The sequence below is a fragment of the Ambystoma mexicanum genome, chromosome 7p (genome assembly GCF_040938575.1).
Source record: "Ambystoma mexicanum isolate Mex_15411 chromosome 7p, UKY_AmexF1_1, whole genome shotgun sequence".
Lineage (NCBI taxonomy): Eukaryota > Metazoa > Chordata > Amphibia > Caudata > Ambystomatidae > Ambystoma > Ambystoma mexicanum.
The window spans coordinates 162,742,163-162,761,452 of record NC_090939.1 but is presented as its reverse complement, the minus strand read 5'-3'; the positions used below and the strand labels follow the sequence as shown (position 1 = coordinate 162,761,452).

At 50.4% G+C, this 19,290-nt stretch overlaps 1 protein-coding gene across 1 annotated transcript in view; it reads left to right on the top strand.

Annotated features, from left to right (window-relative positions):
- Window positions 1-18,647, top strand: part of LOC138525782 (putative gastrointestinal growth factor xP4) — a 51,131-nt gene extending 32,484 nt beyond the window's left edge. Inside the window, exons 4-7 of the mRNA XM_069635990.1 lie at window positions 373-516; window positions 6,205-6,348; window positions 7,189-7,335; window positions 18,456-18,647. Of these exons, the coding sequence (XP_069492091.1) occupies window positions 373-516; window positions 6,205-6,348; window positions 7,189-7,331 (431 nt within the window). The 3' untranslated portion in view covers window positions 7,332-7,335; window positions 18,456-18,647. The remainder of the gene's footprint in view (window positions 1-372; window positions 517-6,204; window positions 6,349-7,188; window positions 7,336-18,455) is intronic.
- The last annotated feature ends 643 nt before the right edge of the window (window positions 18,648-19,290 follow it).

Below are 19,290 nucleotides of genomic sequence, written 5' to 3'. Positions count from 1 at the left end.
GTCGCCATTTCCCCTCCTCCAGTCCCTCAGAGGTCCGTAAAGTCGCAGGCCTGCGGGACTGCACCACGCATCATTACAGCGCAAACTACGCGCACGCATTTTCAATGCAACCAGTCACAATAGCTGGTTTCTCTTTTTTTCTGGAACAGGTGGAATTTGCCCAGTAGCAATTTCCAATTTTCTGCTTGAAAATAAGATAACAATGTGAAGGCCATTTGTTTGTCAATTGGCTAAATGATGCCTGTCGGGGACCATCTTTGCAACAGTTAGAAGCATGATGAGAGGAGCAGGCCTTTGCTGGCTTTACAGATGGCTACAGAAATCACAGGTCTCCCTGCTCAGAGATTTACAAATGTACTTTGTTTGAAACAGATAAGAACCAGTGTGAGCTGACACCGACCCAGCGACGAGAGTGCGGCTACAAGGGGATCAGTGCCAAGGAGTGCAACTCAAGGGGCTGCTGCTTCGACTCCAGCATCCCGGAGGTGATCTGGTGCTACTTCTCCAAGGAGCAAGGTATATAGGTGCTTCTTCTCCAAGGAGCAAGGTATATAGGTGCTACTTCTCCAAGGAGCAAGGTATATAGGCGCTTCTTCTCCAAGCAGCAAGGTATATAAGTGCTACTTCTCCAAGTAGCAAGGTATATAGGCGCTACTTCTCCAAGGAGCAAGGTATATAGGTGCTTCTTCTCCAAGCAGCAAGGTATATAGGCGCTACGTCTCCAAGGAGCAAGGTATATAGGCTCTGATGGAACCTTCTTTAGAAAGTACCGAACTCATAGGGATCAGATTCGTCAGGGGTGCCTGGTCAATGGGCTAGGGACAAACATACCAGAATTGCATTCTGGGACAACAGAACACCTCACATTCTATAATTGCAAAGCGACTGAACACTACTCAGTTCAGTACCTCTATACCATCACATACTGAGTGCACAAGGGACAACTAGTTCCTGGGTTCCCCCTCCTATAAATACAACTAAGCAGACCTTATTCTAGCCAAGACTCTTTGACCTAGCAAGCCCCCATGAGTATAGGACCTGCGTTTGACAATCCCTCCCCCTAACTAACACGCTCACCATTCCACTTTCCACCTTACATTATACACATCAGCTCCCTATCCCCATCCCAAGATGCCTGCTACTTCTCCTTGACCTGCCTCAGACCAGCGACACCCAAACGCTACACTTCTCCGACCAACCTACCCCCTACAGTCCTCCAGCAATTCCCAAGCCCATCCTCACTATGAGGTCAGACCTCACTAGGAATGACTCAGACAAGATGCCCTCGCTTGGGAGCCCATCCCGAATACGCATACCCCAAGGGCCTTGATCACCACTATAGACAGACCAGCACACATTAGGTTTTGCATTTGGCCACTCCCTCTCCTCTCGCTAACTTCCCTCATCTCTTACAGAACATTGTGCAAAGAGGCAACCACATTAGCAAAGACTGTGCTCTTCAAGATATTGCATTACATCACAACTGCATTTGGGAACTCCTCTAACTGTGCTCATTGTACAATGACTGCTTCAGATCGGAAATGTGTATTCCAAATAAATCCAACACTGGTGGCCATATGGTTTAAGAACCAATGGGGCCACACATATATTCTTAAAATAACGTTGAAGCAAATGCTCAGAGCTTTTCCTTTTTTATTGTATCCATTATTCTAAGGTTTGTGGATCTAGTCAAGTTTTTACTAGTTTTTACTCGTTTGGGTTGTAAAATCGTTTAGTAATTTGATGTGTGGACCTTTCCGGTGGCATTCCTATTTCTGTAGTTAGATGTTCATAGATTTATCAGAACAGGGAAGTGTTTCTTTGGGAAACCTTTATTATTATTTTTATATATGCTCTTATGTATATTTGTATTTGGGGGTATTTAGTACAAATCAACATAGCCTGATACCAGTAATGTGTGGTTAAGAGAGGTTGATGAAAGGGGAGGTTACATGTTATAGTATCTTGGATATCCAACACCAATGGGCTGTACGCATCTAGGAGTAGCAGGTCCTGAGTGACCCCCTAGATATTGCCTGAAGAGCACTTTCTTAAGTTCCTTTCTGAACTGCAGGAGCAGTGGAGTGGCCCTGATTGAGACCGGGGTGGTGTTCCATAGGCTGGGGCATAGCAAGAGAAGGCCTGTTTCCTGGTTTAGTCTTTGAGTGCCGGTTCATTTTCAAGCCTTCCAGTGGTCTGGTTCCTAGAGGGGAACATCTCCCTTAAGCTTGCAGTTGTTGTGGCTAGCTAGGTTGGTGTTCAGGCAATTGTCTTTGATGATATTGGTTCAACCCAGATGGCGATTCCCTCAACTTCTGGACACTTTTCTTTTAGCAGATCGAGTTACAAAGTATTGCACAGATTAGTTTGCTACTATGTTTGACCTCATTCTCACATGGCTAGTAAAATATTTGTTAAGTAGGTATTTGGAGTTTCTTAAAGAGTTTTATATGGTCGTGACTTGGTTTATCTGAAAGCTTACCTGAACACTCCATGTCATCAGGGGCACCGTGCCCCAGTCCTGATCTTTCATCGTTCCATCAGATGTATTTTGGGAGATGTAGTTTTGGGTCATTTTAAATGAAGAGAGTTGACTAAATTAAAGCTAATGCCTAGGACTTGACCAGAGCCCCCAGTAACACGGGGAAAAGGTCCTATGATGTGCAATGTAGGGTGTGTATGTGTTTGGCACTAGCAGTCTCTAATTGGGTACTTCCCTATTTATGTTATCGGGGGACCAGTACAACTGTGGGAAGATTATAAAGTATGTACAAAAAAGAAGTGAACTGGTTACCCCTCCCTTCGTCCACTCTACTGGTATCAGCCAACACCTTTATACTGTGTATAATTATGATTTATCACTGTATAACAACAGTTATTTCAAAATGTATTTACTCAATTCTTAAAACAAAACGTGGGTAAAAAACAGATTTATTTGATTATAGATTATAAACCAAAAAAGTACTGTTTGACTTCTTTTTGTACATCAGAGTCATGTATTTCTGGTGGGGTTAGTACGTGGCTTACATTCTTGTACAACGCACATGGGGCCTCATTACGACCCTGGCGGTAAGGGGTTAACGCCAGCGTTAGCTGCGCCGACCCCTTACCGCCAATTACGAGGTCCCCTAGCGCCATGGTGCTTTTAACACCTGCTTTTAGCAGGTGTTAAAATCCATGGCGCTAAGGGACCATGGAGTTAATTACGCCACCGTAATTTACGGTGGCGTAATTAACGCCTTCCCCACTCCCATTATGCCCTATGGGGCAAAAATGGGAATGGGGAAGGGTAAATGGGGATTGGGGACTTACCGCCCCGCCAAGGTCCGAATGGGGCGGTAAGTCCGCCAACCACCATGGCGTAAACGTAGTTTACGCCATGGTGGTAAAGTCACGGCCCAGGCGGTAACTTACCGCCTGGGTCGTAATGAGGCCCATGGTGTTTTTCAATTGGTCATGCAGAGCAAAAAACAGGCAGACGCCTTATTCTTCAGGACACTTCTTATTTTTAGATAGTGACATTAGAAGACAAAGTCATACAAAGAGTCCTAAGAAAATGTTTTGTTAGAGACCCCGAGAGTCTGGACTCCAAGGTGAATGAGGCTCTTGAGTCAGGCCTCAGAGATGGTCGACATATGTTTCGGCCCCTGTGTCTGTTGGGAGTGGGGGGTACTTGTATTAATCCTGTCTGTGCGGCTATTATCTTCTTTTAGACGGGCCATTCTACCTTAAAGCCACCCTTAAAGGCTTTAGTTCGCTTTTTATGTGTATACTGATTGTTATACCCAGTGGCGGCTGGTGAATATTTAAATTGGAGGGGCTTAAATATTTCCCACAATATGTCAAAGTGACAAAGCAGAGCAAAGGATCCTAAACCAACCAATGGCAGACTGGGGCCCCCACCACCCCAGCCCCACCGTCGCTGAGATTTTATTTTAAATAATGGTTTAATATTGTGCCTTTTACATCACACGTTCTATAAAAATGGCATAAAAAGACAGTTTGAAATTGAAATTGTAGGGTCACTCATGAAAAAATCAAGTCGATGCAAGTAACCAACAGTGCGCAGGAGGCTTTCTCAAAGCATATTCATGATGCCTTTGTCCCCAATACATGCCACTATAAAAGCATCTTCACCCTGGCTGGGCCAATACATTTCCATGCTGCCTGCACCAATATATACAAGTATTCCATGTAAGAACAAACTCATGATTGCTATGTACATAATGCCGTTAATGATATCATAATAACACATTTCAATGCTGGTTCTGGCAAAATATGGCAGTATCCCCATGTAAGAACATATCCCTGTTAGCTTTTCCATTAAAAATACCATGCCACAATATGAAAACATGTCCATGCTGGCTGCACCAAGGTAGGCCAGTTTAGTCGCATAATAACACTTATGTTTGCTGTACTCTTGATGCCCAGAAGAAATGGCATGCCACAGTAATAAATTATGGCCGGACTAGCTGCACCAAAATATGCCAGTGACAAAAAAAGTCCAGCCTAGCCAGGAAATATCACATATCATGCTTGCTTTATAATAGATGCCCAACAAACACTTGCATTCCAAAGTAAGAAATACCTACACTGGCTACATCAAAATGCCATTCTAGCCACATAATAACACATACCGTGCTTGCTTTATCATAGATAGCCAGTAAAAAATGTCATGTCAAAGTATAAAATAGTTAGACTGACTGCACCAAAATGCCAGTCTAGCTTCTTAATAACCATTATAACGCAAACACTTTCATTCTTACTTTATCATAGTTGCTGAATAAAACACATGCCATGCCAAAGAAAAAGTTATACTGGCTGCACCAAAATGCCAGTTTAGCCACATAATAACACATATCATGCTTGCTTTATCAAAGATGCTGCGAAGAAAATGCCACGCCAAAGTAAGAAATGGATACAATGGCTGCACCAAAATTCCAGTGTATCCACAAATATCATGATAGGTATGTCGCAGATGCCCAGAAAAAAATGCTATGCCATAGTAAGAAATAATAGCAAGAATGGCTGCACCAAAAGGGCATTTTAGTGAGCTAATAACACTAATCAGGCTTACTTTATCTATAGGTGCCCAATAAAAAATGCCATGCTGCAGTAAGAAATACCTAGATTGGCTGAACCAAAATGCCAGTTGTAAAAACATGCATGCTTGCTTATTAATAGATGCCCATTAAAAATGCCATGTTGAAGTCCCTCTCAATCCCCCTCACCCCTGCACGAACACCGGGAAAAAACACCTGCCAGTACAAACACAAGCACGCAAAAAAGCAACATTCAGATACCTGGTCATTCACACAGAGCATTCATTCGCTCATTCACTCTCGCTTACTTACATATACACAAACACACATACATTAAAGTACACCTCTTAATCTTACCTTCTGCCCCGTCTGTATATTGCTTACCAACAGTGCCTCCCAAAAGAAATCCGGCTCCCGCAGCATGAACAGAAACCAGGATACAAAGAACACTTAGTTGGTTCAAGCTGGCGTGCTTCTGATGCACTACCCCAGGCCGCCTGAATGTGCAGGGAGGCGCAGGATTGCCCCATACACTCATTCAGAGGTGGAATTCCCCAGCCTGCTCCCTAATGGGCATGCAGGGCTTGGTAAGCAAAACACCCCCAACCTTGCATAGCCCATTGGACATGCACACTGGGGAACAAAACTAATCAAATGCAAGCGTAGATCTTAGATAAATCCTGCTTTTTGCAATGTGCAGTACTATCAACAAATATCATCATGACATGCTATTTGGCCAACCTCATGCACAAGTATTTAAAAACAATATCAGGTTGCTTAATACATGAACGTTATGTTGGGTCACTGAGACTGGCATATTTCTTTATGTTTTTCACACTACTCTATACTGTCAAAGTGTTTGCCGCTCTGCCCTGAAATATCATCCAAGAAAATTGCAACATTTTGTGAATGAAGAAAACATTGATGACTGCGTGTATCTTCCTTCGTTGCCCGCATGTTGGCGCCGATAGAAACACAGAGGTTGACATTATGAAAGGAGAGTCAGACAATCAGCCAGCCCATATCAGTGACGATTTACAATACACATGTTACATTTCTATGTATCTGTTGAATCTGGTGCATCCCTTTTTTAAATGCACGAGTAACCGTTGAAGGTTGTCGTGAAGCGTAGATAAAGCTTCTTCTGTCCTTCCTTTAACAGATAAAAGGCAATGTGCCCTGCAACCGAAACAAAGAACGGACTGCGGGTTCCGAGGCATCGCGGCCGAGGAGTGCTTATCGCGAGGCTGTTGCTATGATTCAAGCCATCCGGAGGAGATCTGGTGCTACTATTCCATAGCACATGGTATGTTGATAATGCCTACTCCAGTAGCGTGCCCAATTCAGTGTTGCATAAGGAGGAAGGGGACATTTCTCGAAGATCTGTTCTAAGACACGTGAGAAATTGTCCAGATAATTAAACATTATAATGTGAGCAGGATACAGAGGGGTACAGAGGAGGGATGCAGCTGTAGGGGTGGCAGGGAGGAGAGCAACTCACTCCTGTCTAGCCATATAAAAACAGTCACTATGTTGGCATGACAAGTTTTGTTAATTGTCTAGACTGGACTGCATTGCTGCTGCCAGTCTGGTTACATGTCCTTCCTCTTGCATGGCATTTATGATAAAGCAAGCATGATAAGTGTTATTAGGTGGCTACAGTGGTATTTGGTGCAGTCTTGCTATTTTGTACTGTGTTATAACATTTATTACTGGGCATTTATGATAAATCAAGCATGATAAGGGTTATTACTTTGCGAGGCTGGCATTTTGTTGCCACCACTTTAGTCGTTTTTTACTGTAGGATGTCATTTGGTTCTGGTTATTTATGATGAAAGCATGTTAAGTGTTATTCTGTGGCTAGACTGGCATTTGGGTGGTTCCAGTCCCTCCATATTGTACCGTGGTATGGAATTTGTACTGCTGTGCGCACCCATTCACCAAAGGGAACTTTTCAGAAACATTAGCAAAGGTCACCTTTAGCACCCTTGAAAGGCGCTAGCTTTGCTCAGGCTCACTTTTGTCTGGACTTCTGGGAAGTTACTGATGAACCCGCCCTAGAACCTGGTAATTGACACTTTATATGTCTTCGTACAAATGCAACGCAACATTTTTTAATGTGTACACATATTTTGCTTTTTGTCAGTTCTGCGTAAATGTTTAATGAAACCAAGAGAAAGAAAAGAATGTGGGTTTCCAACCATCAGCTCAGAGGAATGCCACAGAAGAGGCTGCTGCTTTGATTCCAGTATCCCCGAAATCCCCTGGTGTTTCCATCACAGAACATGAAATGGTAATGTATTATTCCATCTTTGTGAGTCTTTTACATTGAGGGTGCCTCAGTTATGAGTGCTGTGTGAAACTAGGCAATGGCAAATGTCCTGGCTCTGGTCTTGCTTCTCTTGGTACGTATTATGTGACCAACGGAAGGTATCTCAGTGTGTTCCCAATGTCCTCAGTTCACTAACTGTACATAAACCAATTGATGTTATAGTGGGCTATCAGTACGTGGATATTAACGAAGTTCAGGAGTTCACTCAAAGGAACAATGTATGTGGTTTGTGACATTTATTTCATGTTTTTATTATAATTCACATACGCGGACATTCATTGTTTGTACCAAATCCCAGCCCTGCTTCCCCTCCAGTACCAACTCCTAGCCCTGCTTCCCTCCAATCTTAACTCCCAAACCTGCTTCCCCTCCAGTACCAACTCCCAGCCCTGCTTCCCCTCCAGTACCAACTCTCATGCCTGCTCCCCCCTCCAGTACGATCTCCCAGCCCTGCTTCCCCTCCAGTACCAACTCCCAGCCCTGCTTCCCCTCCAGTCCCAACTCCCATCCCTGTTCCCCCTCCAGTACCATCTCCCAGCCCTGCTTCCCCTCCAGTACCAACTCCCAGCCCTGCTTCCCCTCCAGTACCAACTTCCAGCCCTGCTTCCCCTCCAGTACCAACTCCCAGCACTGCTTCCCCTCCAATACCAACTCCCAGCCCTGCTTCCCCTCCAGTCCCAACTCCCATCCCTGCTCCCCCTCCAGTACCATCTCCCAGCCCTGCTTCCCCTCCAGTACCAACTCCCAGCCCTGCTTCCCCTCCAGTAACAACTCCCAGCCCTGCTTCCCCTCCAGTACCATCTCCCAGCCCTGCTTCCCCTCCAGTACCATCTCCCAGCCCTGCCTCCCCTCCAGTACCATCTCCCAGCCCTGCTTCCCCTCCAGTACCAACTCCCAGCCCTGCTTCCCCTCCAGTACCAACTCCCAGCCCTGCTTCCCCTCCAGTACCAACTCCCAGCCCTGCTTCCCCTCCAGTACCACCTCCCAGCCCTGCTTCCCCTCCAGTACCAACTCCCAGCCCTGCTTCCCCTCCAGTAGCAACTCCCAGCCCTGCTTCCCCTCCAGTACCATCTCCCAGCCCTGCTTCCCCTCCAGTACCAACTCCCAGCCCTGCTTCCCCTTCAGTACCAACTCCCAGCCCTGCTTCCCCTCCAGTACCATCTCCCAGCCCTGCTTCCCCTCCAGTACCAACTCCCCGCCCTGCTTCCCTTCCAGTACCAACTCCTAGCCTTGCTTCCCCTCCAATCTTAACTCCCAAACCTGCTTCCCCTCCAGTACCATCTCCCAGCCCTGCTTCCCCTCCAGTACCATCTCCCAGCCCTGCTACCCCTCCAGTACCAACTCCCAGCCCTGCTTCCCCTCCAGTACCATCTCCCAGCCCTGCTTCCCCTCCAGTCTTAACTCCCAAACCTGCTTCCCCTTCAGTACCAACTCCCAGCCCTGCTTCCCCTCCAGTACCAACTCCCATGCCTGCTCCCCCCTCCAGTACCATCTCCCAGCCCTGCTTCCCCTCCAGTACCAACTCCCAGCCCTGCTTCCCCTCCAGTCCCAACTCCCATCCCTGCTCCCCCTCTAGTACCATCTCCCAGCCCTGCTTCCCCTCCAGTACCAACTGCCAGCCCTGCTTCCCCTCCAGTCGCAACTCCCATCCCTGCTCCCCCTCCAGTACCAACCCCCAGCCCTGCTTCCCCTCCAGTACCAACTCCCAGCCCTGCTTCCCCTCCAGTACCAACTCCCAGCCCCCCTTCCCCTCCATTACCAACTCCCAGCCCTGCTTCCCCTCCAGTCCCAACTCCCATCCCTGCTCCCCCTCCAGTACCATCTCCCAGCCCTGCTTGCCCTCCAGTACCAACTCCCAGCCCTGCTTCCCCTCCAGTAGCAACTCCCAGCCCTGCTTCCCCTCCAGTACCATCTCCCAGCCCTGCTTCCCCTCCAGTACCAACTCCCAGCCCTGCTTCCCCTCCAGTACCAACTTCCAGCCCTGCTTCCCCTCCAGTACCAACTCCCAGCACTGCTTCCCCTCCAATACCAACTCCCAGCCCTGCTTCCCCTCCAGTCCCAACTCCCATCCCTGCTCCCCCTCCAGTACCATCTCCCAGCCCTGCTTCCCCTCCAGTACCAACTCCCAGCCCTGCTTCCCCTCCAGTAACAACTCCCAGCCCTGCTTCCCCTCCAGTACCATCTCCCAGCCCTGCTTCCCCTCCAGTACCATCTCCCAGCCCTGCCTCCCCTCCAGTACCATCTCCCAGCCCTGCTTCCCCTCCAGTACCAACTCCCAGCCCTGCTTCCCCTCCAGTACCAACTCCCAGCCCTGCTTCCCCTCCAGTACCAACTCCCAGCCCTGCTTCCCCTCCAGTACCACCTCCCAGCCCTGCTTCCCCTCCAGTACCAACTCCCAGCCCTGCTTCCCCTCCAGTAGCAACTCCCAGCCCTGCTTCCCCTCCAGTACCATCTCCCAGCCCTGCTTCCCCTCCAGTACCAACTCCCAGCCCTGCTTCCCCTTCAGTACCAACTCCCAGCCCTGCTTCCCCTCCAGTACCATCTCCCAGCCCTGCTTCCCCTCCAGTACCAACTCCCCGCCCTGCTTCCCTTCCAGTACCAACTCCTAGCCTTGCTTCCCCTCCAATCTTAACTCCCAAACCTGCTTCCCCTCCAGTACCATCTCCCAGCCCTGCTTCCCCTCCAGTACCATCTCCCAGCCCTGCTACCCCTCCAGTACCAACTCCCAGCCCTGCTTCCCCTCCAGTACCATCTCCCAGCCCTGCTTCCCCTCCAGTCTTAACTCCCAAACCTGCTTCCCCTTCAGTACCAACTCCCAGCCCTGCTTCCCCTCCAGTACCAACTCCCATGCCTGCTCCCCCCTCCAGTACCATCTCCCAGCCCTGCTTCCCCTCCAGTACCAACTCCCAGCCCTGCTTCCCCTCCAGTCCCAACTCCCATCCCTGCTCCCCCTCTAGTACCATCTCCCAGCCCTGCTTCCCCTCCAGTACCAACTGCCAGCCCTGCTTCCCCTCCAGTCGCAACTCCCATCCCTGCTCCCCCTCCAGTACCAACCCCCAGCCCTGCTTCCCCTCCAGTACCAACTCCCAGCCCTGCTTCCCCTCCAGTACCAACTCCCAGCCCCCCTTCCCCTCCATTACCAACTCCCAGCCCTGCTTCCCCTCCAGTCCCAACTCCCATCCCTGCTCCCCCTCCAGTACCATCTCCCAGCCCTGCTTGCCCTCCAGTACCAACTCCCAGCCCTGCTTCCCCTCCAGTAGCAACTCCCAGCCCTGCTTCCCCTCCAGTACCATCTCCCAGCCCTTCTTCCCCTCCAGTACCAACTCCCAGCCCTGCTTCCCCTCCAGTACCATCTCCCAGCCCTGCTTCCCCTCCAGTACCAACTCCCAGCCCTGCTTCCCCTCCAGTACCAACTCCCAGCCCTGCTTCCCCTCCAGTACCAACTCCCAGCCCTGCTTCCCCTCCAGTACCAACCCCCAGCCCTGCTTCCCCTCCAGTCCCAACTCCCATCCCTGCTCCCCCTACAGTACCATCTCCCAGCCTGCTTCCCCTCCAGGACCAACTCCCAGCCCTGCTTCCCCTCCAGTACCATCTCCCAGCCCTGCTTCCCCTCCAGTACCAACTCCCAGCCCTGCTTCCCCTCCAGTCCCAACTCCCATCCCTGCTCCCCCTCCAGTACCATATCCCAGCACTGCTTCCCCTCCAGTACCAACTCCCAGCCCTGCTTCCCCTCCAGTAGCAACTCCGAGCCCTGCTTCCCCTCCAGTACCAGCTCCCAGCCCTGCTTCCCCTTCAGTACCAACTCCCAGCCCTGCTTCCCCTCCAGTACCATCTCCCAGCCCTGCTTCCCCTCCAGTACCAACTCCCAGCCCTGCTTCCCCCCCAGTACCAACTCCCAGCCCTGCTTCCCCTCCAGTAGCAACTCCCATGCCTGCTCCCCACTCCAGTACCATCTCCCAGCCCTGCTTCCCCTCCAGTACCAACTCCCAGCCCTGGTTCCCCTCCAGTCCCAACTCCCATCCCTGCTCACCCTCCAGTACCATCTCCCAGCCCTGCTTCCCCTCCAGTACCAACTGCCAGCCCTGCTTCCCCTGCAGTCCCAACTCCCATCCCTGCTCCCCCTCCAGTACCATCTCCCAACCCTGCTTCCCCTCCAGTACCAACTCCCAGCCCTGCTTCCCCTCCAGTACCAACTCCAAGCCCTGCTTCCCCTCCAGTACCAACTCCCAGCCCTCCTTCCCCTCCAGTACCAACTCCCAGCCCTGCTTCCCCTCCAGTCCCAACTCCCATCCCTGCTTCCCCTCCAGTACCATCTCCCAGCCCTGCTTCCCCTCCAGTACCAACTCCCAGCCCTGCTTCCCCTCCAGTAGCAACTCCCAGCCCTGCTTCCCCTCCAGTACCATCTCCCAGCCCTGCCTCCCCTCCAGTACCAACTCCCAGACCTGCTTCCCCTCCAGTACCATCTCCCAGCCCTGCTTCCCCCCAGTACCAACTCCCAGCCCTGCTTCCCCTCCAGTACCAACTCCCAGCCCTGCTTCCCCTCCAGTACCAACTCCCAGCCCTGCTTCCCCTCCAGTACCAACTCCCAGCCCTGCTTCCCCTCCAGTCCCAACTCCCATCCCTGCTCCCCCTCCAGTACCATCTCCCAGCCCTGCTTCCCCTCCAGTACCATCTCCCAGCCCTGCTTCCCCTCCAGTACCAACTCCCAGCCCTGCTTCCCCTTCAGTACCAACTCCCAGCCCTGCTTCCCCTCCAGTACCATCTCCCAGCCCTGCTTCCCTTCCAGTACCAACTCCCAGCCCTGCCTCCCTTCCAGTACCAACTCCTAGCCTTGCTTCCCCTCCAATCTTAACTCCCAAACCTGCTTCCCCTCCAGTACCATCTCCCAGCCCTGCTACCCCTCCAGTACCAACTCCCAGCCCTGCTCCCCCTCCAGTACCAACTCCCAGCCCTGCTTCCCCTCCAATACCAACTCCCAGCCCTGCTTCCCCTCCAGCCTTAACTCCCAAACCTGCTTCCCCTTCAGTACCAACTCCCAGCCCTGCTTCCCCTCCAGTACCAACTCCCATGCCTGCTCCCCCATCCAGTACCATCTCCCAGCCCTGCTTCCCCTCCAGTACCAACTCCCAGCCCTGCTTCCCCTCCAGTCCCAAGTCCCATCCCTGCTCCCCCTCCAGTACCATCTCCCAGCCCTGCTTCCCCTCCAGTACCAACTGCCAGCCCTGCTTCCCCTCCAGTCCCAACTCCCATCCCTGCTCCCCCTCCAGTACCATCTCCCAGCCCTGCTTCCCCTCCAGTACCAACCCCCAGCCCTGCTTCCCCTCCAGAACCAACTCCCAGCCCTGCTTCCCCTCCAGTACCAACTCCCAGCCCTCCTTCCCCTCCAGTACCAACTCCCAGCCCTGCTTCCCCTCCAGTCCCAACTCCCATCCCTGCTCCCCCTCCAGTACCATCTCCGAGCCCTGCTTGCCCTCCAGTACCAACTCCCAGCCCTGCTTCCCCTCCAGTAGCAACTCCCAGCCCTGCTTCCCCTCCAGTACCATCTCCCAGCCCTTCTTCCCCTCCAGTACCAACTCCCAGCCCTGCTTCCCCTCCAGTACCATCTCCCAGCTCTGCTTCCCCTCCAGTACCAACTCCCAGCCCTGCTTCCCCTCCAGTACCAACTCCCAGCCCTGCTTCCCCTCCAGTACCAACCCCCAGCCCTGCTTCCCCTCCAGTCCCAACTCCCATCCCTGCTCCCCCTACAGTACCATCTCCCAGCCTGCTTCCCCTCCAGTACCAACTCCCAGCCCTGCTTCCCCTCCAGTAGCAACTAACAGCCCTGCTTCCCCTCCAGTACCATCTCCCAGCCCTGCTTCCCCTCCAGTACCAACTCCCAGCCCTGCTTCCCCTCCAGTCCCAACTCCCATCCCTGCTCCCCCTCCAGTACCATCTCCCAGCACTGCTTCCCCTCCAGTACCAACTCCCAGCCCTGCTTCCCCCCCAGTACCAACTCCCAGCCCTGCTTCCCCTCCAGTACCAACTCCCATGCCTGCTCCCCCCTCCAGTACCATCTCCCAGCCCTGCTTCCCCTCCAGTACCAACTCCCAGCCCTGGTTCCCCTCCAGTCCCAACTCCCATCCCTGCTCCCCCTCCAGTACCATCTCCCAGCCCTGCTTCCCCTCCAGTACCAACTGCCAGCCCTGCTTCCCTTGCAGTCCCAACTCCCATCCCTGCTCCCCCTCCAGTACCATCTCCCAGTCCTGGTTCCCCTCCAGTACCAACTCCCAGCCCTGCTTCCCCTCCAGTACCAACTCCAAGCCCTGCTCCCCACTCCAGTACCATCTCCCAGCCCTGCTTCCCCTCCAGTCCCAACTTCCAGCCCTGCTTCCCCTCCAGTCCCAACTCCCATCCCTGCTTCCCCTCCAGTACCATCTCCCAGCCCTGCTTCCCCTCCAGTACCATCTCCCAGCCCTGCTTCCCCCCAGTACCAACTCCCAGCCCTGCTTCCCCTCCAGTACCAACTCCCAGGCCTGCTTCCCCTCCAGTAGCAACTCCCAGCCCTGCTTCCCCTCCAGTACCAACTCCCAGCCCTGCTTCCCCTCCAGTCCCAACTCCCATCCCTGCTCCCCCTCCAGTACCGTCTCCCAGCCCTGCTTCCCCTCCAGTACCAACTCCCAGCCCTGGTTCCCCTCCAGTCCCAACTCCCATCCCTGCTCCCCCTCCAGTACCATCTCCCAGCCCTGCTTCCCCTCCAGTACCAACTGCCAGCCCTGCTTCCCTTGCAGTCCCAACTCCCATCCCTGCTCCCCCTCCAGTACCATCTCCCAGTCCTGGTTCCCCTCCAGTACCAACTCCCAGCCCTGCTTCCCCTCCAGTACCAACTCCAAGCCCTGCTTCCCCTCCAGTACCAACTCCCAGCCCTGCTTCCCCTCCAGTCCCAACTTCCAGCCCTGCTTCCCCTCCAGTCCCAACTCCCATCCCTGCTTCCCCTCCAGTACCATCTCCCAGCCCTGCTTCCCCTCCAGTACCATCTCCCAGCCCTGCTTCCCCCCAGTACCAACTCCCAGCCCTGCTTCCCCTCCAGTACCAACTCCCAGGCCTGCTTCCCCTCCAGTAGCAACTCCCAGCCCTGCTTCCCCTCCAGTACCAACTCCCAGCCCTGCTTCCCCTCCAGTCCCAACTCCCATCCCTGCTCCCCCTCCAGTACCGTCTCCCAGCCCTGCTTCCCCTCCAGTACCAACTCCCAGCCCTGCTCCCCCTCCAGTACCATCTCCCAGCCCTGCTTCCCCTCCAGTACCAACTCCCAGCCCTGCTTCCCCTCCAGTAGCAACTCCCAGCCCTACTTCACCTCCAGTACCATCTCCCAGCCCTGCTTCCCCTCCAGTACCATCTCCCAGCCCTGCTTCCCCTCCAGTACCATCTCCCAGCCCTGCTCCCCGCCCAGTCCCAACTCCCAGCCCTGCTTCCCCCCCAGTACCATCTCCCAGCCCTGCTTCCCCCCCAGTACCATCTCCCAGCCCTGCTTCCCCTCCAGCCTTTATTCTCTTTCTCAGTTATCTGAAGTACCTGGTGTACTTGACTCGATATGAAACACCAAAAGTAGAAGAAAAAAATACTCTTGCAGTGATACACAAGAAAAATGTTTTATAGAACCAACAAAAGTCATGCCTAAACAATACTTTATGTTGGCTTTTTGGGCCAATCAGATACTCTCTGTGGTTCTCAACATGCTGTCATAGGTGACCAGTGTATTCCGGAAAGCCACAATACCATATTCTCAACTCTTCCTTTGGTGTCATAAAGTTAATACACTTTGAGAATGCAGCTGCTTCTCAATATTATTCATTCATTGTTTGAATCTAATAAGAATAATTGGTTATACACTGACACTTTAAGTGTCACAGTATACATCCTATGAGCAACTTGGTGTTAGTGGCATTAACGTTCAGTAAGGACCAGACATGCTATGATTATTTTATATGCATGGAATCGTCAGTGATATGAACCGGGCATACCTTGGATTACGCATCATTTGTTCATACATTCCAGATGACAATGTTAACTTGGGTACGTGGCGGAACACGCATGTTCTAGATACACTGCGCCTCAATCATGCGGCCCAAAATCCTAAAACATATTTATTTGTCAGCCACAAAGGATCAGATCCTAGGTTCCAAGCAGCACTCCACTTCATGGTTATACTTCATTTAGATGAACAATCAGACCAAAGTGAGCTTTCAATTCTACTAATTTATTATTGGTTCCTTGAGCCACCACGTGTTTCAATCCATAGCTCTTCTTCAGGGTTCCATACCAAATACCGTAATCATTTTCATTCATATGATTCCAATAGGTCAAGTGTTGTTCGTAACCACGCGCTAATTAGTGATCAAAATTAAACAGACACAAAAACATAAATGAAAATTACAATCACTCATAGGTCAATTATATAGTATCATCATATAAAATCATAAAGCTTCCAATGCATCATAAAGTGAAATGATTTAAGTAAGGCAAACAATCTATAACCTCTGTATGTCTCTTTGTGTTTTGTCACATTGTGATTTTGTTTTGGGCCCTTTTGCCCGTAGGCTGCCGGCGCAGTATAAATAGATACATAAAAAAATAGAAAATCAATAACCATGAGACAAAAAAATGTAAGGGAAACATACAAATGGAATGGTTAGTTATGAATAATATTGATTTCCGATTTATAAGAAGCAACAGCATTACACAGAAAGCTTCCTGGTGCCCCAGCACAAAGGGGAGGTGGACGAAACAGAAAGAGGACATTCAGATGTTTTGGGTGGTTCAGACCTGGCAAAGGTGGGCAACAGCAAATCAGACCAACAATATGAAAGCACAATGTGTGGGAGGTTCATGGCAAGAAGATCCCTGCACTCATGCAATGACCATGGCGAATCAGCATGAAGCCGTGAGTGCAGGCAGCGTGCCGGGCCAATGCACCCCGAGCCACTGGGGAGGGTGGGAGAAGCAGCAGTCATTCCACACCACACGAGACTGGGGTACCCCATCAGGTGACAGGAGAAGCCACTTCGGAGTGGGGAGTCTTAGGCCTCTTTCTAAATTCCGGTCGTCATTCTTCATACTTGATGCACAGAGGTAAGTTGGGGTTCCTAGTCTCCCAATGAAGGGGAGATGTGCCCTGCAAGACGCCTGGGCTTCCCCCACTGTTGGCAGAAACATACGTGTTTTTTGTTAATGGATGGGCCCTTTCTGTAATGAGGCAGACAGACTGAAACCTCTATAATTGAAGAAGGTCAGGGGAATGTACAGTGGTTATCATTTATTCAAAGCTGTCCATTCACCACATTGCGGTCTTCATAGTGACAAACACATGTGCTATGCCTTGCCATGGCATCTTTATGAAAAATGACATACAACTTTCAGTCTTTCATCTTTTCTGTAATCTGTACTGACAAAATTGCATGGAACGAATTACCCGAATCCATTAAAAAAAGAAAGTAGTTACATAGTTCTAGAGATCAGCGCCTTGACGCCTTGACGGCTTGGCGCCTTTGGGCTTTGGCGCCATATAAATGGCTTAACATAATATAACAAAATACATGGCAGCGGGTGCACCAAGGTGACACTGAAGAAATTAATTGAGATGTCATTCCTGAACACATGAAACGTATGAAATCCCCTTATATATGAATGATGATAACATAAAATTGAATGAGATCATAGAGAAGCCACTCTTCTACTCACCGTTTTGCACGTGGTTCACTAGTGGGAGCCCCACTAAAGATGTGCTAGTATTGCATGCTCTTATCGCAGATGCATCAAAGACAGGAAAAGGGTGGCTGAGTTGCATTTCAAGAAGACAAAATATACAATTACGCAACTAAAAAACAACAAACAATTCTTGTAACAGCGCCTCAGTGCCCGCGGGCTGTGTGAGTGCTTTAAAAATGCAATGCAAAAAATAAATAAAAATAAATAACACACCAAAAGGCCTCAGGGCGCACATAAAACAAAGGACAACACAGACAACAATGAGGTCAAGAAAGGGAGACAGGCGGCAACGTTGGCCAAAGAATCTAACCCACTCCCACAGCAAAGAAGAGAGTCTTGATAGGCTTCTGAAACGGGCCAGGCATGGATTAGACCTAACTGAAAGTGAAGGCCCATTCCAAGTATGAGCCGCCAAACGAGCAAAACGAATGCCGCCATGTTGCTTAAGATTATATGGTGGCGCAGTCAGAAGTTGAGGTTCATTAGAACAAAGGACCCTCCAAATGGGGGCTAAACTCAGACGTTCCGTCAGATATCTCAGCGCCAGTCCATTTAAACATTGAAAGGTGAGAGAGTAGGAATTCTTTGTGCGACCAGTAGCCAGTTGTTGCTTCTTCGGCCCATGAACAGCCCTGACTGCTCCATTTTGAATAATGTGGACCCTGCTCATATTGAGCATCGAGGTGCCATCCAATAAGCTGTTACAGTAGTCTATCTTTCAGGATATCAGAGCCGAAGCAACGACAGCTGAATTCTCGATAGACGGATAAGGACAAATATGCCTGAGAAGATTATTGCGAAAGACGATGAGGAGCGTAAATGAGAGACGTGTCTATTGAATGTCATCTGAGACTCAAAGTACACACCAAGTGTCTTCACATGAGGAGATACTACACGCATGAAAGCAAATTAAAGAAAGGCCTGATCAGCAGGGCAGATCTCCGCTCATTACTCCACAGCACACAGCATCATATGAACAGGGAGGAAGAAGGTCAATGAACTAAGATCTACTTTCACTTGTGGGTGAAGTAGATTACAAATCCAGAGAAGATGGCCGACAAATGAGTCACTTGGCCTTAACAGCCACGTTCACACTGCACATGGGGGCGACAGACACTATAATCTGTCAACACTGGTCAACGCGTGCCATAGGTACCGAGTACATATACTGTGAAGGTAATGAGTATGACGTGTTCCAAATCTTTAACATATTCTTCTGCTGATGGAAAGTACCTGTTAAATCAAAGTATTCATTGTGAAGTTTGAATGAACAGTCAAGTGTGATTCCAGATATTGGCCACCAAGCAGTGACACCATGTATTCTACTTCCCTATTTACAGGTACACACCTTTAGATGGAGCACTACCTCTCCCATTATGAAATATGGCCAGTAATTGAACAGAGCGGCTTAACGGCATCAGGATTGGAAACATGCGGTGAATGGTGGGGCAAGTTTAGAGGAATCTGGAATTTGTATGTTGTATTCACCTGCTTCCCATGCACATGTTGTACACTTGGAAACTACTTCTATGTAAAGCAATAAAAAAAGAAATTCTAATGTGGTGCCTCATTGTTTTATTTACGGTGTGATCAAAGGAAGTCCATTGGTCACCTCCAGGGTTTTACAACTGTGTCAATGCTGCAAATGCATGGCCAGAGACATAGATGGATAATGCAGATGTGATTAAACTCAGACCCTCTTAGCACAGGAGATGCACAGACAGCATGATTAAAAAACTGTCCTAAATCCACCACATTATACTGGGTTGAGTCTTCAGAATTAACGTAGTGATTGATGCCACAAATGCCTCCCGGTGCAATGCATATGTTCTATAGAAACATGTAATGCATTAGAAGCTCTTCCCTTCGGTCTGTATGTCGTGAAACGGTCGGTCCGTGACATAGTGGGTCTTTCACAGGAGGGACTGTGGGATAAATATGCATTTGATAAGAATGTGGTCAGGAAAACAACAAACATTTAGTAGCATACAGGCCACCTGATGACCCTAATAGTCAGGTATGCCTTTCAGAGAGTCAAGCACTCTCAAAAGATGGCTTTGGTGGTCCCAACAAGTGACATTAAACACTGCAATGTCATCCAGGAATGTCATCTTGATTTGTTACCATATAAACTCGGACCTGGCTCACCATCCCTTGAAAGGCAGTGACCTGGGA